At 35.8% G+C, this 19,623-nt stretch overlaps 1 protein-coding gene across 1 annotated transcript in view; it reads left to right on the top strand.

Annotated features, from left to right (window-relative positions):
- Positions 1–19,623, top strand: part of DCDC1 (doublecortin domain containing 1) — a 439,829-nt gene that overhangs the window by 67,627 nt on the left and 352,579 nt on the right. The window contains exon 9 of the mRNA XM_044259009.1: positions 11,296–11,389. Coding sequence (XP_044114944.1) covers positions 11,296–11,389 — 94 coding nt within the window. The remainder of the gene's footprint in view (positions 1–11,295; positions 11,390–19,623) is intronic.

Raw genomic sequence — 19,623 nt, 5'->3', positions numbered from 1 at the left:
ATACATTTGTGTTTTGACGTGTCATAGGAGAGAGATTTTATTAAACATGTGGGAAATTCACAAAGATTCCCAAAAAGGTAATCATTGTCCAGGAGAAAAGTCAGTTCAATAGAAACAGAGCCCCCATATAGACTTAACAGTAAAAGACACTTTAAAAATAAAAAAAATATTTTTTTAAAAAAATTTATTTGAGAAAGAGAATATGCACAAGCAGGGGGAAGGGACAGAGGGAAAGGGAGAAGCAGACTCTCAGCTTAGCAAGGAGCCTGATGTGGAGCTCCATCCCAGGACCTTGGGATCATGACCTCAGCTGAAGGCAGACACTTAACTTACAGAGCCACCCAGGTACTCTAGTAAAAGACAAAGACAAAATGTGAAAGACATTTCAAAAGCTATTGTAAATATGTGAAGGAATTTTTTAAAAAAATGAATATTACATGAAGAGAAATGGAAACTAAAAATAGAACTAGTGGAAGTTCTAGACCTGAAAAATACAATATCTTTTTTTTAAGAGAACATTTTTTAATGCAAACTATATTTTTCAAGACAAAAACAATTTCTTGAGAAAATACTTTTTAAAATTTGTGCAAATCTATTTTATGCTTATCTTATTAGAAGATTCTACATTTAATCTGCTTTGGTATTTTGTTAATTTTTTTTCATTTTTTTATTAACATATATTGTATTACTAGCCCCAGGGGTACAGGTCTGTGAATCGCCAGGTATACACTTCACAGCACTCACCAGAGCACATACCTTCTCCAATATCCATAACCCAACCACCCTCTCCCTACCCCCCTCCCCCTAGCAACCCTCAGTTTGTTTTGTGAGATTAAGAGTCTCTTATGGTTTGTCTCCCTCCCGATCCCATCTTGTTTCATTTATTCCTTTCCTACCCCCCAAACCCCTCATGTTGCCTCTCAACTTCCTCACATCAGGGAGATCACATGATAATTGTCTTTCTCTGATTGATTCATTTCGCTACGCATAATACCCTCTAGTTCCATCCACGTCATCGCAAATGGCAAGATTTCATTTCTTTTGATGGCTACATAGTATTCCATTGTATAAAAATACAATATCTTAAAAGGAAAAAAAAAATCCATCAGATGGGTTTAACAACAGATTAGACATTAGAGAACAAAAGATCAGTGAACTTTAAGACAGGGCAAGAAAAGCTATCCAAACTGAAGTATAGAGAAGAAAAAGGAAAAGACTGAAAAAAGATGTCCTTTGAAGAGTCAGTATCATTTCTGTGCCCTACAGCAGCCAAAGTGCTTTAAAGCCTTTCCATGCTGTGTAGTTTGCATACACCTATCCCAGTAAAGGGGAAGGAGAAGTGTTGCAAGAAGATCCATTATGTACTTTGCTGAGAAGGACAAAGGGCCTTCCATGAAGGACAAAATTTACAGAATGGGTATGTGGGAGAAAAAAAAATACTGTAGATTTTCAAAGTGCATCTGCACAACCCACAGTCTTCTCCCCAGCAGTGTTAACTCTGCATTTTTACAGTGTAGCGTGCGTGTAGATTTGGGCTATTACTGGCATATTATTTGGGAGTGGGAGGATGGAGGTGGGAAGAACCAGAGATGGGTAGGATCATTTTTGTTAAATTTGGAGCCTGATTGGGGAAATGGTGAAGCAATGAAAAGAATAAACTAATGGTGTGTCAAGAATATTTTATCTTTTCCAAAAAAGCCATTGGCAACCTAAAAGAAGGCTGCGAGAGGCTATTTAAAAACTGTAAATGCCTGAAATTTATAAGCCCAGGTGTTCCCTGCCTGAGCTTAATGCTGTTCCCAATAAAAAACTAGTCCAGTTAGGGCGCCTGGGTGGCTCAGTGGGTTAAGCCACTGCCTTCGGCTCAGGTCATGATCTCAGGGTTCTGGGATTGAGTCCCGCATCGGGCTCTCTGCTCCGCAGGGAGCCTGCTTCCTCCTCTCTCTCTCTGCCTGCCTCTCTGCCTACTTGTGATCTCTCTCTGTCAAATAAATAAATAAAATCTTTAAAAAAAAAAAAACTAGTCCAGTTAATAAGTTACCAAAGTTGTCATTTTGGGGATGGAAACTGTTCAAAGTGAGAAAATCTTATTGGAGCATATACATGGGCAGGTGGTTCTGCCTACCCTAAGAGCAGGCAGCAAGTGCCCCTGGTCTTAGGGTAGAAAACTCCTGAAGTCTGTTATTTGAACTTTGAACTCTGAAATCATTCTTGATGGCCAGATTTAGTCACTAACAGTACAAGTTCACGAAATCACTTCAAGATTTGAATAATTTCAAAAGCCCTGGTCTCAGTTTAAACTTTCATACTGGAGCAGTGGTTCACTTTAAAATATAAAACAAAACAAATTTTTTTAAATCCTCAGAATTAACTAATACCCAAAATGCTGCCTTGAATCATGATATCCATCAGTTCTTCACATCATATAGTTCTGCATCTAGAACTCCATTGTAAAATCTTTTTAGGCACATGTTAGGTTTCTGCGAAAACTTGGCTTAAATATAAGCTTTATACTACATTGTTATTTTTTGACTTAATGAAACTATAGAATTATAATCCTTAAGAAAAACAAAATACAAATTGTGCTATATCCACACCAAGGAATACTCTTCAGCAATAAAAAGGAACAAATATTGTGGTAAATGAAAGAAGCTAGATACAAAACAGTACTCACTATATGATTCCATTTATGTGAAATTGTCTAACAGATAACACCTCTCTAGTGAACACTGATCTAGGGATCAGTGGTTTCCTGGGGCCAAGTGTACTGAATAGTGATTGGGAAAGAGCATGAGAAATTTTGGAGAATAAAGGAAATATTCCATATCTTGATCATGGTGGTGGTGGTTACACAGACACATTTTTTTTCTTTTTTAAAAGATTTTTTATTACTTATTTGACAGAGAGAGTGAGAGAGCACAAGCAGGGGGAGAGGAAGAGGGAGAAGCAGGCTCCCCGCTGAGGAGAGAGCCTGACACAGGATTTGATCCCAGAGATCCTGGGATCATGACCTGAGCCGAAGGCAGACGCTTCACCGACTGAGCCACCCAGGTGCCTCAGATACATTTTTTTCTACCTGCATTAAACTGTACACTTAAAATAGGTACCACTTATTTCATGTAAATTGTACATTAAAATAATAGTTTTAAAAAGGAAATAATAGGGCACCTGGGTGGCTCAGTGGGTTAAGCCTCTGCCTTCAGCTCAGGTCATGATCTCAGGGTCCTGGGATTGAGTTCTGCATCCGTCTCTCTGCTTGGCAGGGAGCCTGCTTCCTCCTCTCTCTGCCTGCCTCTCTGCCTACTTGTGATTTCTCTCTGTCAAATAAATAAATAAAAATCTTTAAAAAAATAAAATATTTTTTTAAAAAAGGAAATAATAGTATGTTTGGCATTATTAACATTTTAAAGTAATCTGGGCTATTTATTTTAAGAAGAGATCAATTAAGTATAGAATATCTCAAGAGTATATTTTAATAGATTACTCGGAAAATTTCCTCTGGCTATCTACTTCCCATTCACATTTTAATAATAAAATGCCAGAACACCTACATTTCAAATTCACCAGAAATAATTGCTTTTACAAATCATAGTGATGTTCATTATTAGTAAGAGCAAATAACTAGATTTGGCATGCATTCTTTCATCCAGTTTTATGAGAAAAAGACAAATAACTGGCCAATAAATTTATTTCCAGGATTTATTCAGAAAAATACCTTTAAGTTATTTAATAAGATGGGTACAAATTCATCCCAGTCTCCTGGCATCTTCAGGTTGAAATAATGATCATAATTTTTATTGTAAGTCATTATAAAATATTGGTCTTAGCAGAGAGTTATGCTTAGTACATTTTATTACAGTTTAATTCTTTGAAGATTCACAATGTATTTGACAGTCTTTCAGTTAGCAAAAAAATCTATAACAACAGATTCCCTTTCTCAAAGTATTCATGATGAATTGTATTCTCTTCTACTAAACAAGTACAATTAATTGCCAAAGGTGAAATATTTTTAGTAATCCAATGAATTTCATAATTATCCATTAATTTTCACTATTTTCAACTTGCTAAATTTCTTTTAAAATTCTTCTCTGGGTTTTTAATGATGTTCTTCTTAGGTTTATATAGTGAATACTGTTGTAATCTATTTGATGTACAAATACCCATTGAGTTAGTTGAAACAGTGTTCCTCATTTGAGGAAGCTGGGTTAAAAACATCTTTTTTCTATTAGTAGGATGATAGCTGCTAATAACAGAATCTGATTTAAACAGACTTAAGCAAAAAGGAAGCAAGAAATCCAGGAGTAGGATAGTTTTAAGCATAGCATGATAGACCTCCAGTTAGATTTTTTTTTTTTTTAGTTTTATTTAAGTAATCTCTACATCCAACAAGGGATTTGAACTCATGACCCTAAGATCAAGAGTCTCATGCTGTCCCAACTAAGCCAGCCAGGTACCCTCCAGTGATGTTATTTTTAATTTTCTGGATTTTATGCTCCTTCATATGTTGGTAACAGGCCAGGTACACAGCCTGGTACAATTTTGACCAGTGGCAGAAAAAGACTATCTATTCCTTATGAATGATGAAGCCTTTTCCAGAAGCCTTTTCTCATGTCTCATTGGCAGAACTAGATTGTGCCTACTCCCAAACTGACAGGAGGCATAGGACCACCATGATTGACCTAGATCAATCAAGGTAACTATAGCTTACCTTAAGTCCAAAGCTGTAAAAGTGAACCTCTAAACAAAATCAGGACAGCAAGGATGAGGCAAAAAATGAATATTGAGTAGGCCACTAAGAGAATTACTATGAATGTAAGGAGATTTTCTTATTTTATTTCCTAAGGTCAGTGTAAGGTTTGGGCAGTATCAAGGGACCATGGAGTTTGGTTAACTATGAATAATACTAATGCTGATGTCATTTTTTAAAATATTTAAAATTGTAAAAATTATTCTTAGCTCTTAGGCCATGGCCATACAGAAACAGGCTGTGGCTAGAATTAGCCCACGATATGTAGGCTGCTGACCCTTGCCACAGAAGACCTTTTGAAAATGGTTTATGGGAAAGTATAAATCAGGGCTTATATTTCTGAATGTAAACATATAAAAACATGTCTTTGAGGAGAAGGGCCTTGTTGGATCTAATGGCTTGTCGATTTGGCTCACTTGGCCATGGGTGATACTGAGCCCCCTCACTTGGACTGGGGTAGGGACATTCCAAACCCAGAGGCTCTAGACTGTGTAACCACACCACCTCCATGGTAACCATTCCAGAAACTGCAAACTTTGCACCAGATATGCCGATGGTTAGAGGTAACTCCCAGAACTATTAAGAGATTAAACGAAAAAGAGTTTGTAGAAAATCTCTTCCCAGCTGCTTGTCAAAAAGTCTGGTTTTACAGCAAGATGGCTTTAAATTTCAGTATCAGAAGGAACCTAGGCTGAAAGAGATTAACAAAATGTGAATTTGTAAAAATAATATTTTAGCAAGTTTAACAGGTACAGATGAGTGGAAATGGTATTTTAATTAACCTTAATATTACAGCAAGATGACACTGTTAAATAATTGTGAATTATAAGAATGACCTGACAAGTAGTGGCTTCATTTCAGGGCTTTTGACAGAAATTTGTATTGATACTAATTCATACCACTGATAATTTACTCTGAGAAAATGATTCCTGAAGGTTGGCACTGCTTAAACGCTCTAAGGATCTTTCATCCTGAAAGTAGGAGAGAATGACAATGTTGCTGATGCATTATTAATTTCTAGTATCTGATTTTCTAATCCTGGCTTTTAAACTCATTTAACTCTTAAAACTTGGCTTGCACAAACATTTTTACTGATATTTTGGCACAATGAAAAGAGGGATCTTAGAGTTAGAAAGCTGTGTAATTTTACTTGACTGATTTTTTTTAAACACTAAGACAGCGCTATTTGAAATAATTTTTTAAATCATTGAAATTTTAGTTGAAATAAATGGGACCATCTTTAAATAGCTCACATTTAGTTTAGTTTAATTGGGAAATTATAACTTTGGAGAAGGATATTTAGATATTTGAATGTTCACTAGTAACTAGAGAATATAATTTGTTCCAGAGGTCTTCACTGAACTTTTAAGAAATAGATTTTTAATATTAAGAAATTGAGCACTAAACATAAAGAATAGAAAGAGCAAGAACATGGGGAACCAAAGGAGGAGGCTCTATGGGACCAAACATAGAATCTTAATAGTGATGAGAGAGACTGGCTAAGGAAGAACATGTACTGAATTGTTTCCTGTTAATATTTCTGACAAAGAGGGTGGTGATGGTGGTAAAAGGATAATCCCTGGAGACAAAGTCACATGGAATAAAGTGACCAATAGGAGAATTTTGCTACTCAGAGGTGAACTGTGTCAGTAAAGTATCTTTAAAAACACAAGGGTAGATCCCATGCCCATGTCAGGAAGTACGTTTCATTCCCCTTTCTGTCTAAAGTCACAGACAAAACTCCAATTTCTTCTGATAACTTCTCTCTTCTATTTTGAATATTGCTGTACAAGCATTTTTAGTAAAGTTTCCAGCCGATGGATAGGAATCCAAGGTGAGCTTATATGTAGTAATTTCTAAAGAAATTAACCCAAAAGAGTGAGAGGGAAGGTGGGAAGAGTGACATTTGGAGTCACCAGCATTATTACCTTTTTTTATTGAGTGGCAAGGACCAGTCCCAGCCATGGGTCTATTCCAGCTTAGATATTCCAAGGGAGAATTGTATCTGACTTGTGAGAACACATGCTGTTGGTCAGGAACTGAACTCCTGCACTGATACCCTCCAAATAGGCAGATTGGAGGTGATAGATTTGCTCCACATGACAGAGTTTATAAGCATTTGTGAAATACATTGCAAGAACATTGTTATTTAGGTAAAGCACTCATATTGTGAATATTTTCATCATCAGTTAGAGGGTCTGGGATTATTCTTGTAACTTCAGTCTTACTCATAAACAGATATGCCTTCCTGATTTTGAGAAAAAGAGTAGCAATACATTTCTGAAAAATTGCCCAAAATTGGATTGCAGCTAGCATGCAAGAAACACACACAATTCTGTGAATGCCTATGGGACTTCGTGGCTCATGAGAACATTATTGGTCATGTGTGGGGTAGAATGAAGGCTGAGAACCTCCGACGTAATCCAGTAAAGGCCAATTTGTCAAATTAAGTTAGTCAATTAGATATTTGCCTTTTAAATGCAACACACATCACTTGATACAGCAATTAGATAAGGCAAATTAGTCACAATGTTTGAAAGTTGTTCTCCAGACTGAAAGGAAAGTACAACTTTGTCTTTATATACACATGAAGCTCTTTAAATATGTTTGTTGTCACAAAGAAAATGAGTTGGTTGGGCTAGGACTAGGATTACAGTTTCCAATTTTAAAGTAGGGATAGGGGCATCTGGGTGGCTCCTCAGGTGGTTAAGCATCAGACTCTTGATTTTGGCTCAGGTCATGATCTCAGGGTCATGGATCCAGCCCAGAGTTGGCCTTACCCCTCTCTGTTCTGCTTGAGATTCTCGCTCTTGCCCTCTACCCCTCCCCCCACTCAGGCTCACATGCTCTCCCTCTCTCTCTGTTTCTCTCTAAAAATAAGTAAATAAATCTTTTTTTTTTTTTTAAGATTTTATTTATTTATTTGTCAGAGAGAGAGAGAAGAGCATGAGTGAGCACAAGCAGACAGAGTGGTAGGCAGAGGCAGAGGGAGAAGCAGGCTCCCTGCTGAGCAAAGAGCCCGATGCGGGACTTGATCATAGGATGCTGGGATTATGACCTGAGCCGAAGACAGCCACTTAACCAGCTAAGCCACCCAGGCGTCCCAGTAAATAAATCTTTAAGGTAAGGATAAAATTGAGCGGAACCAGAGGCAGGGTGTTAACAGCAATGAAAAGATATTCTTTTTATTTTGTAATCATGTAATCCACGTTCTTTCAATAGTTTTAGGTTACACAAAAGCAGTAGTACATTATAGCCATTAATAGTGAAAATAGAAGACAAAGTATTTTCAATTTGGATTTAGAATGTATTATATACTTTTAAAAAAAGATTTAATTTAATTTAATTATTGTATTTTATTTATTTTTTAGGTCAGCTCCATGCCCAGCATGGAGCCCAAAGTGGGGCTTGAACTTAAAACCCTGAGATCAAGACCCGGGGCTAAGACCAAGAGTTGGACACTTAACTGACTGAGCCATCCCAGTGCTATTATTAAGTATTCTCTAAACCCAATGTGGGGCTTGAACTCACAATTCCAAGATCAAGAGTTGCATGTCCTACCAACTAAGTCACCCAGGCACCCTTATTATATACTTATAAATGGATATAGTGATTCATGTTTGGGGAGTCACTTTCAAAAATCTAATAAAACTTGCATGAGGTTATCTGATACTCTCCAGCACACTTTGTTACTTTAATTTTTCTCATGCTGTGAGTAGAACTTTCCCTCTAACAGATGCATGTTTAAGTCTTCACTGAGGTTGAAAAGGTCATTGTTACAAGGGCTATAACAAGACAGATCAAAATATTAAAATATTGAGAAAACAGGGGCACCTGGGTGGCTCAGTTGGTTGAACATCTGACTCTGATTTCAGCTGGGGTTCTGATCTCAGGCTCGTGGGATCAAGCCCCATTTGGGCTCCATGCTGGGTGTGGGATCTGCTTAGGATATTCTCTTTCACTCTGTTCTTCTCCCAGCTCACTCTCTATTTCTCTAAAATAAATAAAACTTAAAATAAAATAAAATATTAGAGAAAACAACTTTACAATATTAGAAACCACTGAAAGAATTTCTTGAGATTCAGACTTATGGGAAACCTTGAAATGTGGTTTATTAATTTCACTTTTTTGTACCCAAGCAACCTAAGTTATCAAGGTGAACTGTGATCAAACAATATAATTGATTTTAGGACACTTGGGAAAGAATTTAAAACCCAAAGAAAGTACCTTAAGACCTAATTTATTTATTTTTATTTATTTTAATTTTAATTAAAGTATAGTCGACATATTTGTCTCAGGTGGACAGCATAGTGATTCAACAGTTATATACATTACAAAATGCTTACCATGATAACCATATGCTATCTGTCACCATACAATATTATTATAATAGTATTAACTATATATCCTATGCTGTACTTTTCATTCCTGTGGGCTTACTTATTTTATAACTGGAAGTTTGGACCCCTTAGTTTCCTTTACCTATTTTGCCCATCTGTCCACCTCTCTCCCCTTGAGCAACCCCTAATTTTTTCTCTATATTCATAAATGTGTTTCTCTTTGTTATTGTTGTTTATTTGTTATTTGTTTTTTATTCTAGATTCCACATATAAGTGAAATTATAGAATTGTCTTTGTCTGACTTATTCTGCTTAGCATAATACCCATTAGTCCACCCATGTTGTGAGGAATGGCAAGATTTCATTTTTTTTATGGCTGAGTAATATTTCACTGTATATACATGCATTCTATATATATATATGCTTATCCATTCATCTATTGATGGATACTCGGGTTTCTTCCATATCTTGTATCTGTATCTTGGCTTCTGGATAATACTGCAATAAACATAGGGGTACATATATCTTTTTAAATTCATGTTTTCATTTTCCTTGTGTACATACTCAGAAGGGGAATTACTGGATTGTATGGTACTTACATTTTTAGTTTTTTGAGGAATGCATATTGTTTTCCAATTTACACTTGTACCAGATTACATTTCCACGAATAGTGTGCAAAAGTTTCCTTTTCCCCACATCCCTGCCAGCACTTGTTATGTATTTTCTTTTTCGGTACTATTCATTCTGACTGCTCTTAGGTAATATCTCCTTGTGGTTTTGATTTGCATTTCCCTGATGATTAGTGATGTTGAGCATCTTTTCATATGTCTGTGTTCATCTATATATCTTTTGAGGAAAACATCTGTTCAGGTCCTCTGCCCATTTTAATTGGATTATTTGGGTTTTTTGGAGTGTTCACTTTATGAATTCTTTATATATTTTGGATATTAGCCCATTATTGGAAATACCTTTGCAAAGATCTTTTCCTGTTCAGTACATTGCCTTTTCATTTTGCTGATGGTTTCCTTCACTGTATTAAAGCTTTTTTGTTTGTTGTAGTCCCAGTTGTTTATTTTTCCTTCGTTTCCCTTACCTGAGGAGACATATCTAGAAATATTTTGCTAACGTTAATGTCCAAGAGGTTACTGTCTCTGTTTTCTTTTGGGAGTTTTATGGCTTCAGATCTTACATTTAGGTCTTTACACAATTTTGAGTTTTATATTTTTGTGTATGGTATAAGATAGTGGTCCATTTTCATTCTTTTACATGTAGCTGTCCAGTTTCCCCAGTACATGTATTGAAGAGACTATCTTTCCCCCATTTTATATTTTTGCCTCCTTTGTCATAAATTGACCATCCAAGTGTGGGATTATTTCTAGGTTCTCAACTCTGTTCCATTAGTCTGTGTGTCTGTTTTTGCACCAGTTCCCTGCTATTTTGGTTATTTTAGTTTTGTGATATAGTTTAATAAGGGAGTGTAATACCTCCAGCTTTGTTCTTCCCTTTCAAGGCTGCTTTGGCTCTTCCAGGTCTTCTATGGTTCTATACAAATTTTGCAATTATTTGTTCTAGTTCTGTGAAAAATACTATTTGTATTCTCATAAGGATTGTATTGAATCTATAGATTGTTTTGGGTAGTATGAGCATTTTAACATTAATTCTTCCATTCCATTGATATGGTATATCTTTCCATTTATTTGTGCTAAGACCAAATTTAAAGGTAATATGCTTTCATTGTAAATTAATGAAAATATAGAAAATAGCAAGAATAATGTCAAAATTTCCTATAGGTCTAGCATTTATTAAATATAGTGTAACTGCTATTTTAATATTCATTGCATCTTTTTCTTTTTTATTAATATTTGTTTATATATTTTAGATTATTTTTTTTATTATTTATTTATTTTTAAGTAAGCTCTTCACCCAGTGTGGGGCTTGACATCATGACCCTGAGATCAAGAGTTGCATGCTTCACTGACTGAGCCAGCCGGGTGCCCTTGTTTGTGTGTTTTTAAAGTAAAATTGTGATCTCATAATTTTAACTGCTTTTTTTCTTTTCATATATTAGAAACATTTTCTAAATCATCAAATATTATTTTACGGTATAATTTTTATAGCCATTTAGTATAGAAAGGACTTTAAATGTTTATTTGATTCAGCCAGAGCTTATTGTAATAAATTACTTACAGGTTTTTCCCTCCCTGGGTAGGTTTTAGATACTTGCACAATGAGAATGAACCTAAATTCACCAGCCAGATATCTTTATGATTGGTATGGCAGAACAATTAAAGATATTTCAAAAGGTAAGTGACAAAAATTTTATAAACTTTAACATTTCAAAAGGTACTTACATAATTTTGCTTTTATTTTATGTATTTAAAAGGAAAACAGCTATAATAAAAGTTTAGTTTTAACATGGATAAATATGTCATTCTTATGCAAAAGGGAATTATGAAAGGGATTAGTTTTGAGGAATTTTTATTTTAGCATGTGTTGGTCCATTTGGTCATCTATCACAAAAGTACATTGGCTGGGTGACTTCAACAACAATTTATTTCTTATGGATATGAAGTCCAAGTCCAAGATCAAGGCCCTGGCAGATTCATTGTCTGTTGAGGGCCCCTTAACTGATTCATCGATTGCTATCTTCTCACTTTGTACTTATTGGTAGTAAGGGCAAGAGTGCCCTCTGGGGTCTCTTGTATAAGGACACTAATTCAATTCAGGAGGGCTCTACCCTTATGACGCAATTACCTCCAAATACCATCACATTAGCTTTCAACATTTGAAATCTGGGGGGACATAAACATTCAGCCTATAGCGCAGCTCAAGTTTAGGTTTAAAAGAAATGAGTATTTTAACTTTAGTAAGCCATCACTTAATAAACAAAAGCAACTGGTAAATTTTCATAATTTAACAGGCATTTTCTATGGTATACAGCTTTCAGAAGAGAAAAGAGAAATCATACTGCTGTGTTCTCAGATAAAAATGTTTTTAATTGTTTTGGTTAACTTCTAGAGGTTTTCAAAAGTATGGAATGTGTTTTAAAACAATTTCATTGCATGTCTTTGTCAAAATATGAGACCTGCATTGTATTGCTAAAAGCCCTGATTTGCTAGTCTTTAAAAACAAAAATACCATGAATTCCATATTGTACTGCTATTAAATTACTATTAGTAGTAATTGCTACTATTTATTTTTTACTTTTTGAAATGTACTTTTTATTGCTTTCGTTGTAATTACTATTACTTTAGTAGGGTTACTATTAGTACTATCAAATGTACTACTGTTATGATCCTATCACTTCCTTTAAGTCTTAACTCCATATGCCTGAAAAGGGCCAAAATATTAAGTGGCATACTTAAACTGCAAGGCTAGATCCAGAAAGCTTTAAGTTTTTTTTTAGGATATGGCTATACTGAGAACCTACATTTGTTTCTAATATCCTTGCTTATACTGTATTAAAGCAAACCATTAATGACTTTATCATTTTAATACTCCAAGTGTCTACTATTATATTTTGTTACTTGTTATTATAACTCTTAAATTTTTTTCTGCCAGGGATTATATGTGTGTTTGTGAATTTAGAAAGTAAATAAATTGTTTCTTGGTCGTTTTTAATTGTTTGTGTTAGATATGATAATTATTTTTCATTTTATTAGGAGTTTTTACACTTGATCTTAGCCAATTTCAAAACTTCTGTAGACATACCAATTAACTAGCTTGTTACATACCTGTAAGACATATGTAACACAGGGAATACTTCCTTATGGTCTTTTTTAAGGGGAGGATACAGAGGGTATCATATGGAAGTTTATTTCTTCTTTCTTGCAGTCCCGCTGATCACACTGGCTAAAATGATCTTTATGATCAACAATATTATATAATTGGGGCACCTGGGTGCCTCAGTGGGTTAAGCCTCTGCCTTCAGCTCAGGTCATGATCTCAGAGTTCTGGGATCGAGCCCCACATCAGGCTCTCTGCTCAGCAGGGAGCCTGCTTTCCCCTCTCTCTCTCTGCCTGTTTCTCTGCCCACTTGTGATCTATCTGTCAAATAAATAAATAAAATCTTTGGGAAAAAAATTATTATATAATCACTCTTAAACTTACATTAACAAAATAAATAACTAACACATTTTCTTAAGATCCTATCTAGCTTTGAATTAATTCCAACTCACCAGGAATTAAAAAATTATATTTGAATAAACTGTTAGAATTAAAACTATAAGGAATCCTGGTTAAAGGGAAAGATTTATATTTAGAAAGTTGATTTTTTTCCCCTCCCAAATGTGGTATAACAGAATTACTTATCGAAACATAAAAGCTCTGACTCTGAGGTGTGATGCTTCATGGATGCCGGGAGGCATTCAGATTCGTGCCTCATGCTTCACGTGTCTCAGAAGTGTGCTATTATCACATTTTAATGCATGCCTTGCCCTGTGTTTTTGCATACTTATAAAAGCTTATGCCAGCTGAAATTAGCCTATGCAACTACTAACATGTGGAAGCATAACAAGTTCACTAGACTTAACATACTCAAAAAGCTAATCCTGTTGGAGGAACTTCCAGTCTGTAGCACCCTAGTCACTTAACATTAAATTTTTGCATTTTTCTTTGTTTGTTAGTATAATTTGTGCATCAAATGATTGAAGTCCCAAAACTTTTATATTTGATGGTCTTCTGAACTTCAGCTTGGAAAAGGTCAAGTGTTATGTGAAAGTTACCTTTTAATTTAAATAATCACTAATACTCTCATTTGATGTGTGACTCTTGTTGTTTGCTTGTTTTATGTCAGATCCAAAAATTATGTCTAATGTTAAGATCATGGCAATGACTTTTTATTTATAAAGACAGATTAGAAGTATAATTGTACCAAGGACTAAAAAGTAAAAGATACACAAAATGCTTCTTTTTTAGAATCATATATACTTTGAAGGTTTTTTCCTGTGCTGTGAGAAATGAGCACAATTGACCTAACAGTAAACTTTTTACTTTATCAAGTCTAGTGAAACCCTTAAAGTCCCATGGGATTTAAAAAATATTTATGTTTTTAGATTTCCAAACCATAGAAGATTTTAACAAAGAAATTTATATTGTTGTGTGTGGAAAAGTTCTTTAGTTATGGCTCCTGCAAAGATCTATTCTTTCTAAGGTAAAAGAGAACTATCCACACTGTAAAGATACCATATTCCTATATGTGGTCAACATGTTAATACAGCATTTCTGCTAGAACATAATGCAAAAAATGCATTCTGCAGAATCACTCCCATCAAACTTACAAGGCAATGAAAATAATAGTGTTGAGGAAAATCATTTAAAATCTATGCACCTTAAAAACCAGAATACTAACTTAAATAATAATTATTAACTTAGGAGATACTGTAAACAGCCTGGATAGGTATCTTAGAGTACTGCTTCAGGGAATAGTAAAGCTGCACAAAAACAGCAGAGGATGAGACAACGCAGATGGAATCAACTGGAGGGTTGAGCCAGTGGGGCTTCCTTTAAGGAAGGCACAGGAGGAAGCAAAACTCCCGCAGGGTCCTGCAAGAAACCCCAATGCTGCAGCCAAGATTAAATCTTTTTTCTTTCCTGGCAAAGAATAGAATTCTACTCCTTCTCTGTTGGCCTCCTTTGCCTAGGAAAAAGCACATATTCTCCAACCAAACTTCTATATTGCACGGACGTCCTTCTCCTATTGAGCTGTATGGTATTAAAGAAGCATGTAACAATGGTAGCACACATGTAGCTAGTGTCACATTTGGTAGATTTGTTTAATAACACCCTCATTCCCCCTAATATTTCCTAACTTTTTGTTCTCTTGGCTTCTTTGGCTTAATTATTCCATTATGGTGAACCAGAGAAGTCACTCTCTCTCGAGGACCTTAAGTCTCTTAGGACCTATTTTTCCAGTAACCAAACCCTGCTCCTGAGTGGATCCTTCTAGATTCTGGTGGGTAATATGAAATGTACACTAGAAGATTCTGAAATGACTTAGAAAATAATTAAATTGGTTCCAAGGCCATGCTTTGAACACTGAATGTTCATTTCCTATTCCATTCCTCACCCCAAATTAGTAGCACTGTCCAAAATAGCCATTTTCTGACACATTCTTCAGAGATTCTTTAATGCAATGAGATCAAATGACAGGACTAATGTATTTCAATCACAAAATTCCAAAAACATACTCTGAACTTGAATGTTAACTCTCATCCGTTATGGAGTTTTTGTGAAGAAATTAAAGTCAAAATTCCAAAGAAATGAAAATACCAAGTTTTTACATTTACACAGAAGTGAATTCCAAAATCAACTAATTTACCTCTGTGAGTTAAAACCCAAAAAAAGTTCCAACTCCTCAAGTTGAAATTCAAAGAAATTAAAAGTCCTTAATTTTTATTCTTCCCTGTGTCAGCCAGATGACTTGTGGATGCCTAGTTTGAACTAGAATTCCTCCAGCAACTACCTTCTGGGCTCCTGCCATGGGTGTCATCCCTTAGGACCTGAGAAGTTGAATTAAGTCGACACCAACTTTCTCATGCACCCTAATTCTAATTCTGGTGGCAAAGCATCCTTCTTGCCTCAGGAGCAATAATTTCAATCCTGGCTCATAACGGCTGCTGTCATGGCCTCTGTCTATGGAATCATTTAAGCCAAAAAACCCTACTTTGTGAACACAGCTTCCTCCTCATCTTCATATCAGTTCCCATCAGAGAGTAACTTTGCTCCATGGTTTTCTGATTTGAAGTGGCTGTTTATGTTTCTGACCCTCATGGTCTTAGTATTCAGGGAGGACTAGCACAATGTCATTTCCTCCTGTAGACAGGGTCTTTGCTCAGTTTTTGGATGCTTCTGGTCTTAACATTTCTGTCATCTCTTTCTACAACATTTAGGGATTTGTCTCTACTGTATTCCAATTCCTTTCAGAAAGTTTCCCTTCTCTAACAGGCACCGGCTGTATTGCTTGCTGCAGTGGACTTCTTTCTTTTCTTTTACTTTCCCTTTGCTATTTGTTTCATTCTTGTGTTTTTCTAACATATTCCTGTAGATATTTTTCTTGCAGCGTGTCTCATGATGAGAGATATGAAGTCAATAAGCTCCAAGTTTGTCAATATCATCCTTTGTTCAAACCAGTCCTACCCATTTTCACCTCCCTGAGTTAAATAATCCTACCCAGGATGTATTTTCCCACAGTCTAACATCGAATTTTGATCTGACTCCTTGATCTATTATTGCTGTGCCTGGATCTTCTGTAATATAATTTATCTTCTCTTTGCCTTTTCTTAATCTTAGACCCAGAAATTTGGGTTGTTCCTTAAATACTTTTTTTGAGTATTTGATATTAATCTTCCTAGTATTCCCCTTTCCAGTTTATTCAGATTTCATGAGCACTCTTTGGATAGTTGTCTCATCCTTAAAAGAGATTCTCCAATTGCTCTTTCTATTAATTTATTTGTAAAATAAATGTTACCTCTTCATAGTATTTGTGGATTCTTCCTCCCTTCCAGTTAACTGTTTGTGATTTTGTAACAATTACAGTATTTCCCCCTTTTATAATAACATCTTTAAGAGTAGTTAGACTTGGATACCCTCATATCTGGCCTTCAGGATTTTAGTTCCTCTTTGTCTTATCTGTTAAAAATGCATGTTCTGGGGCACCTGGTTGACTCAGGTGGTTAAGCTTTGAAGTCATGATTTAGGCTGGGGTCATTGTCTCAAGGCCATGGGATCTAGTCTCAGGGTTGGGATGCATGTCCTAAGTGGAGTCTGCTTGAGATTCTGTCTGCCCTAACCCCCTCTTGCACTCACTGTCTCTCTTTCAATTAAATAAATAAAATAAAAATATGTGTTTAAATCAGATAGTTACCTTTATTCTAGGAGATCTCTTTCTTCTTCCAGCTAAATAACCCTATCTTCTTTTATTTATTTTCATGCATATACTGCTTTATTCTGATCATAAGATTGAAGCATATTTTAAAGCCATTTTAGGGACACCTCACTGGCTCAAGAGGTAGATCACGTGACCCTGGATCTCAGGGTCATGAGTTTAAGTCCCATGGTGGGAAGCCTACTTGAGACCAGTTTACTTTTTCCTCCATTTCTTTAGCAAATCTGTTTCCTAGATGTGTATTACTTTCTTCCAGTTTTTTCTCTAACTTAACTGAAGAAGATGAAGTATTCTTTTTACAACAAATCTACCACCTTTCTGTAGATGAAACCATAATTTGAGTTTCTGAAATTTAGAACATAAATGTTCATAATTTATCAGAATATGTTTTTCCAAGTTAATCAATTACAAGTAAAGCAGTCTCACATCCGCTGCCTTTCCCCTCCACCCGGGTCATTATATAATCTACAATTGCATTACAATTTCTATTAAACATCAGATCATTGACCTAAATTGATCTTAAAGACAACTAGAGCCTCTAAGGTTTTGTTCACAATTTGCTTTTAAGCCACTTCTTCCTTATCCTGTACTTGTACTGCTGATTTTATAGGCATACATTGATTCCTCTGAAATTTCTATTTACCAGGTTTTTATTTTAATAGTAGTAGTACTTTAGCCTTACAAGATCTTTCAGATACTTAATCTGTCACTCAGGGATTAACGGTTTCTTTCATCTTTGTTTTCCCTTATAAATGTGGCCCGAATACCAATTTTATCACCAAATTATTGATAAAAATATTTTTTTAAATGTTGACTATGCCATGACTAGGGACAGAGATCTCTAGAATGTTAATAAAGTTCCTGCCTCAGATTTATAGTAATCTTCCATGGATATGACTGTTCATGTAGCTATGAATCTACGAGCTCACCTATCTCCAACTTAGATTGTATCACTCTAGTAACACTATCTTTAGGAATGAGTTTATGGGGTGACTGTCTGACTTGGTAGAGCATGTGACTCTTGATCTTGGAGTTGTAAGTTCAAGCCCCATGTTGGGTATAGCGATTACTTAAAAATAAAATCTTAAGTGTGCCTGACTGGCTCAGTCGTTAAGTGGCTGCCTTCAGCTTGGGTCATGATCCCAGGGTCCTGGGATCGAGCCCTGCTTCAGGCTCCCTGCTCCATGAGGGGCCTGCTTCTCCCTCTTTCACTCCCCCTATTTATGTTCTTCCCTTGCTGTGTCTCTCTCTGTCAAATAAATCTTTAAAAAAGTTTTTTTTAAAGATTTTATCTATTTATTTGACACACACAGAGAGAGATAATAAGTAGGCAGAGAGAGAGAGAGAGAGAGAGAAGCAGGTTTCCCGCCAAGCAGAGAGCTTGATGCGGGGCTCAATTCCAGGACCCTGACATCATGACCTTAGCCGAAGGCAGAGGCTTAACCCACTGAGCCGCCCAGGCACCCCTTAAAAATATCTTTAAAAAAGTAAGTGATTTTATCTTATCATAACTTTTCATACTAAACCCATGCTTAAATCTTTATCATGGCCTAAAGGACCTTTATGATTTGGCCCCTATCCAGTTTCTCCTTATTCACTTCGTACTACTGGCTCCTTCATCTCTTCACTCAAGTCATCTTATTTTTTCATTTCTGTTCCTCAAACATTTTATTCTTCTTCAAGCCCTGGTAACTTACCGGATAATGTTTTCCCTACTTGGATTATCTCTCACCCTAACCACCTTGCAAGCTATTGCTTACTCATCTTAAAGGTCTTATTTTAAATATTTCTTTTTCTGAAATGATTTCCTGACATTGCCTTGCTCCTATGCTCCTTTCCTCCCTTGTCTAGGACAGGTATCTTTGTTATACTAATAGCACCCTGTATATACTAATTGTTTAAATTATAATTCACAAAACTTCACTGGGAATTATTTATTTAATATCTATCTGTCCTCTAGATTTTAAGCTCCATGAGGACAAAGATTTTGTAGTCTTGTCTGTATTCCCATGTTTAACTCAGGGCTAAATCATAAAATAGTATAAAAATTGGGGATGCTGCCCTTATCTAGAAACATTGTAATTAGATGCCCTCCCTTTTTTTCAGATTTTATTTATTTATTTATTTATTTATTTATTTATTTTAGAGAGAGAGGGAGCATGCACAAGCCGGGGTAGGGGCAGATGGAGGGAAGAGAGAGAATCCCAAGCAGAGTCCACACCAAGGGTGGAGCCCCACACAGGGCTTGATCTTATGACTCTCACCAACAGAGCTGAAATCAAGAGTCAGATGCTCAATTGAGCTACCCAGGTGCCCCCGTAGATGCCTTTTGATGTGAGTGGGAAATTCAGGACACTGAGAAGGTATCTAGTCAAATGCTTCCCTCTTTCTTTATGCCCTAAAAATGTCTAGTACTGCTCTTTTATTGCTATCACTACTGCTTCTGTTCTGCTAAATGTGGAACTGCAATGGTCCAGATAATTTGGGCTTTGTAAGAGGTATTGCTTTTTTTAGCTAAGAATAAGTCAAGACCCATAAGGGGCAACTCTGTGTGTGTGTGTGTGTGTGTGTGTGTGTGTTTTCATTCTGATTCCTTTTATTACTTTCTCCAGGAAAGAAATTTGGGATCCTAGGCAGTATCCATTCATAACT

The sequence above is a fragment of the Neovison vison genome, chromosome 7 (genome assembly GCF_020171115.1).
Source record: "Neovison vison isolate M4711 chromosome 7, ASM_NN_V1, whole genome shotgun sequence".
Classification (NCBI taxonomy): Eukaryota; Metazoa; Chordata; class Mammalia; order Carnivora; family Mustelidae; genus Neogale; species Neogale vison.
This window is presented reverse-complemented; position numbering and strand designations above follow the sequence as displayed.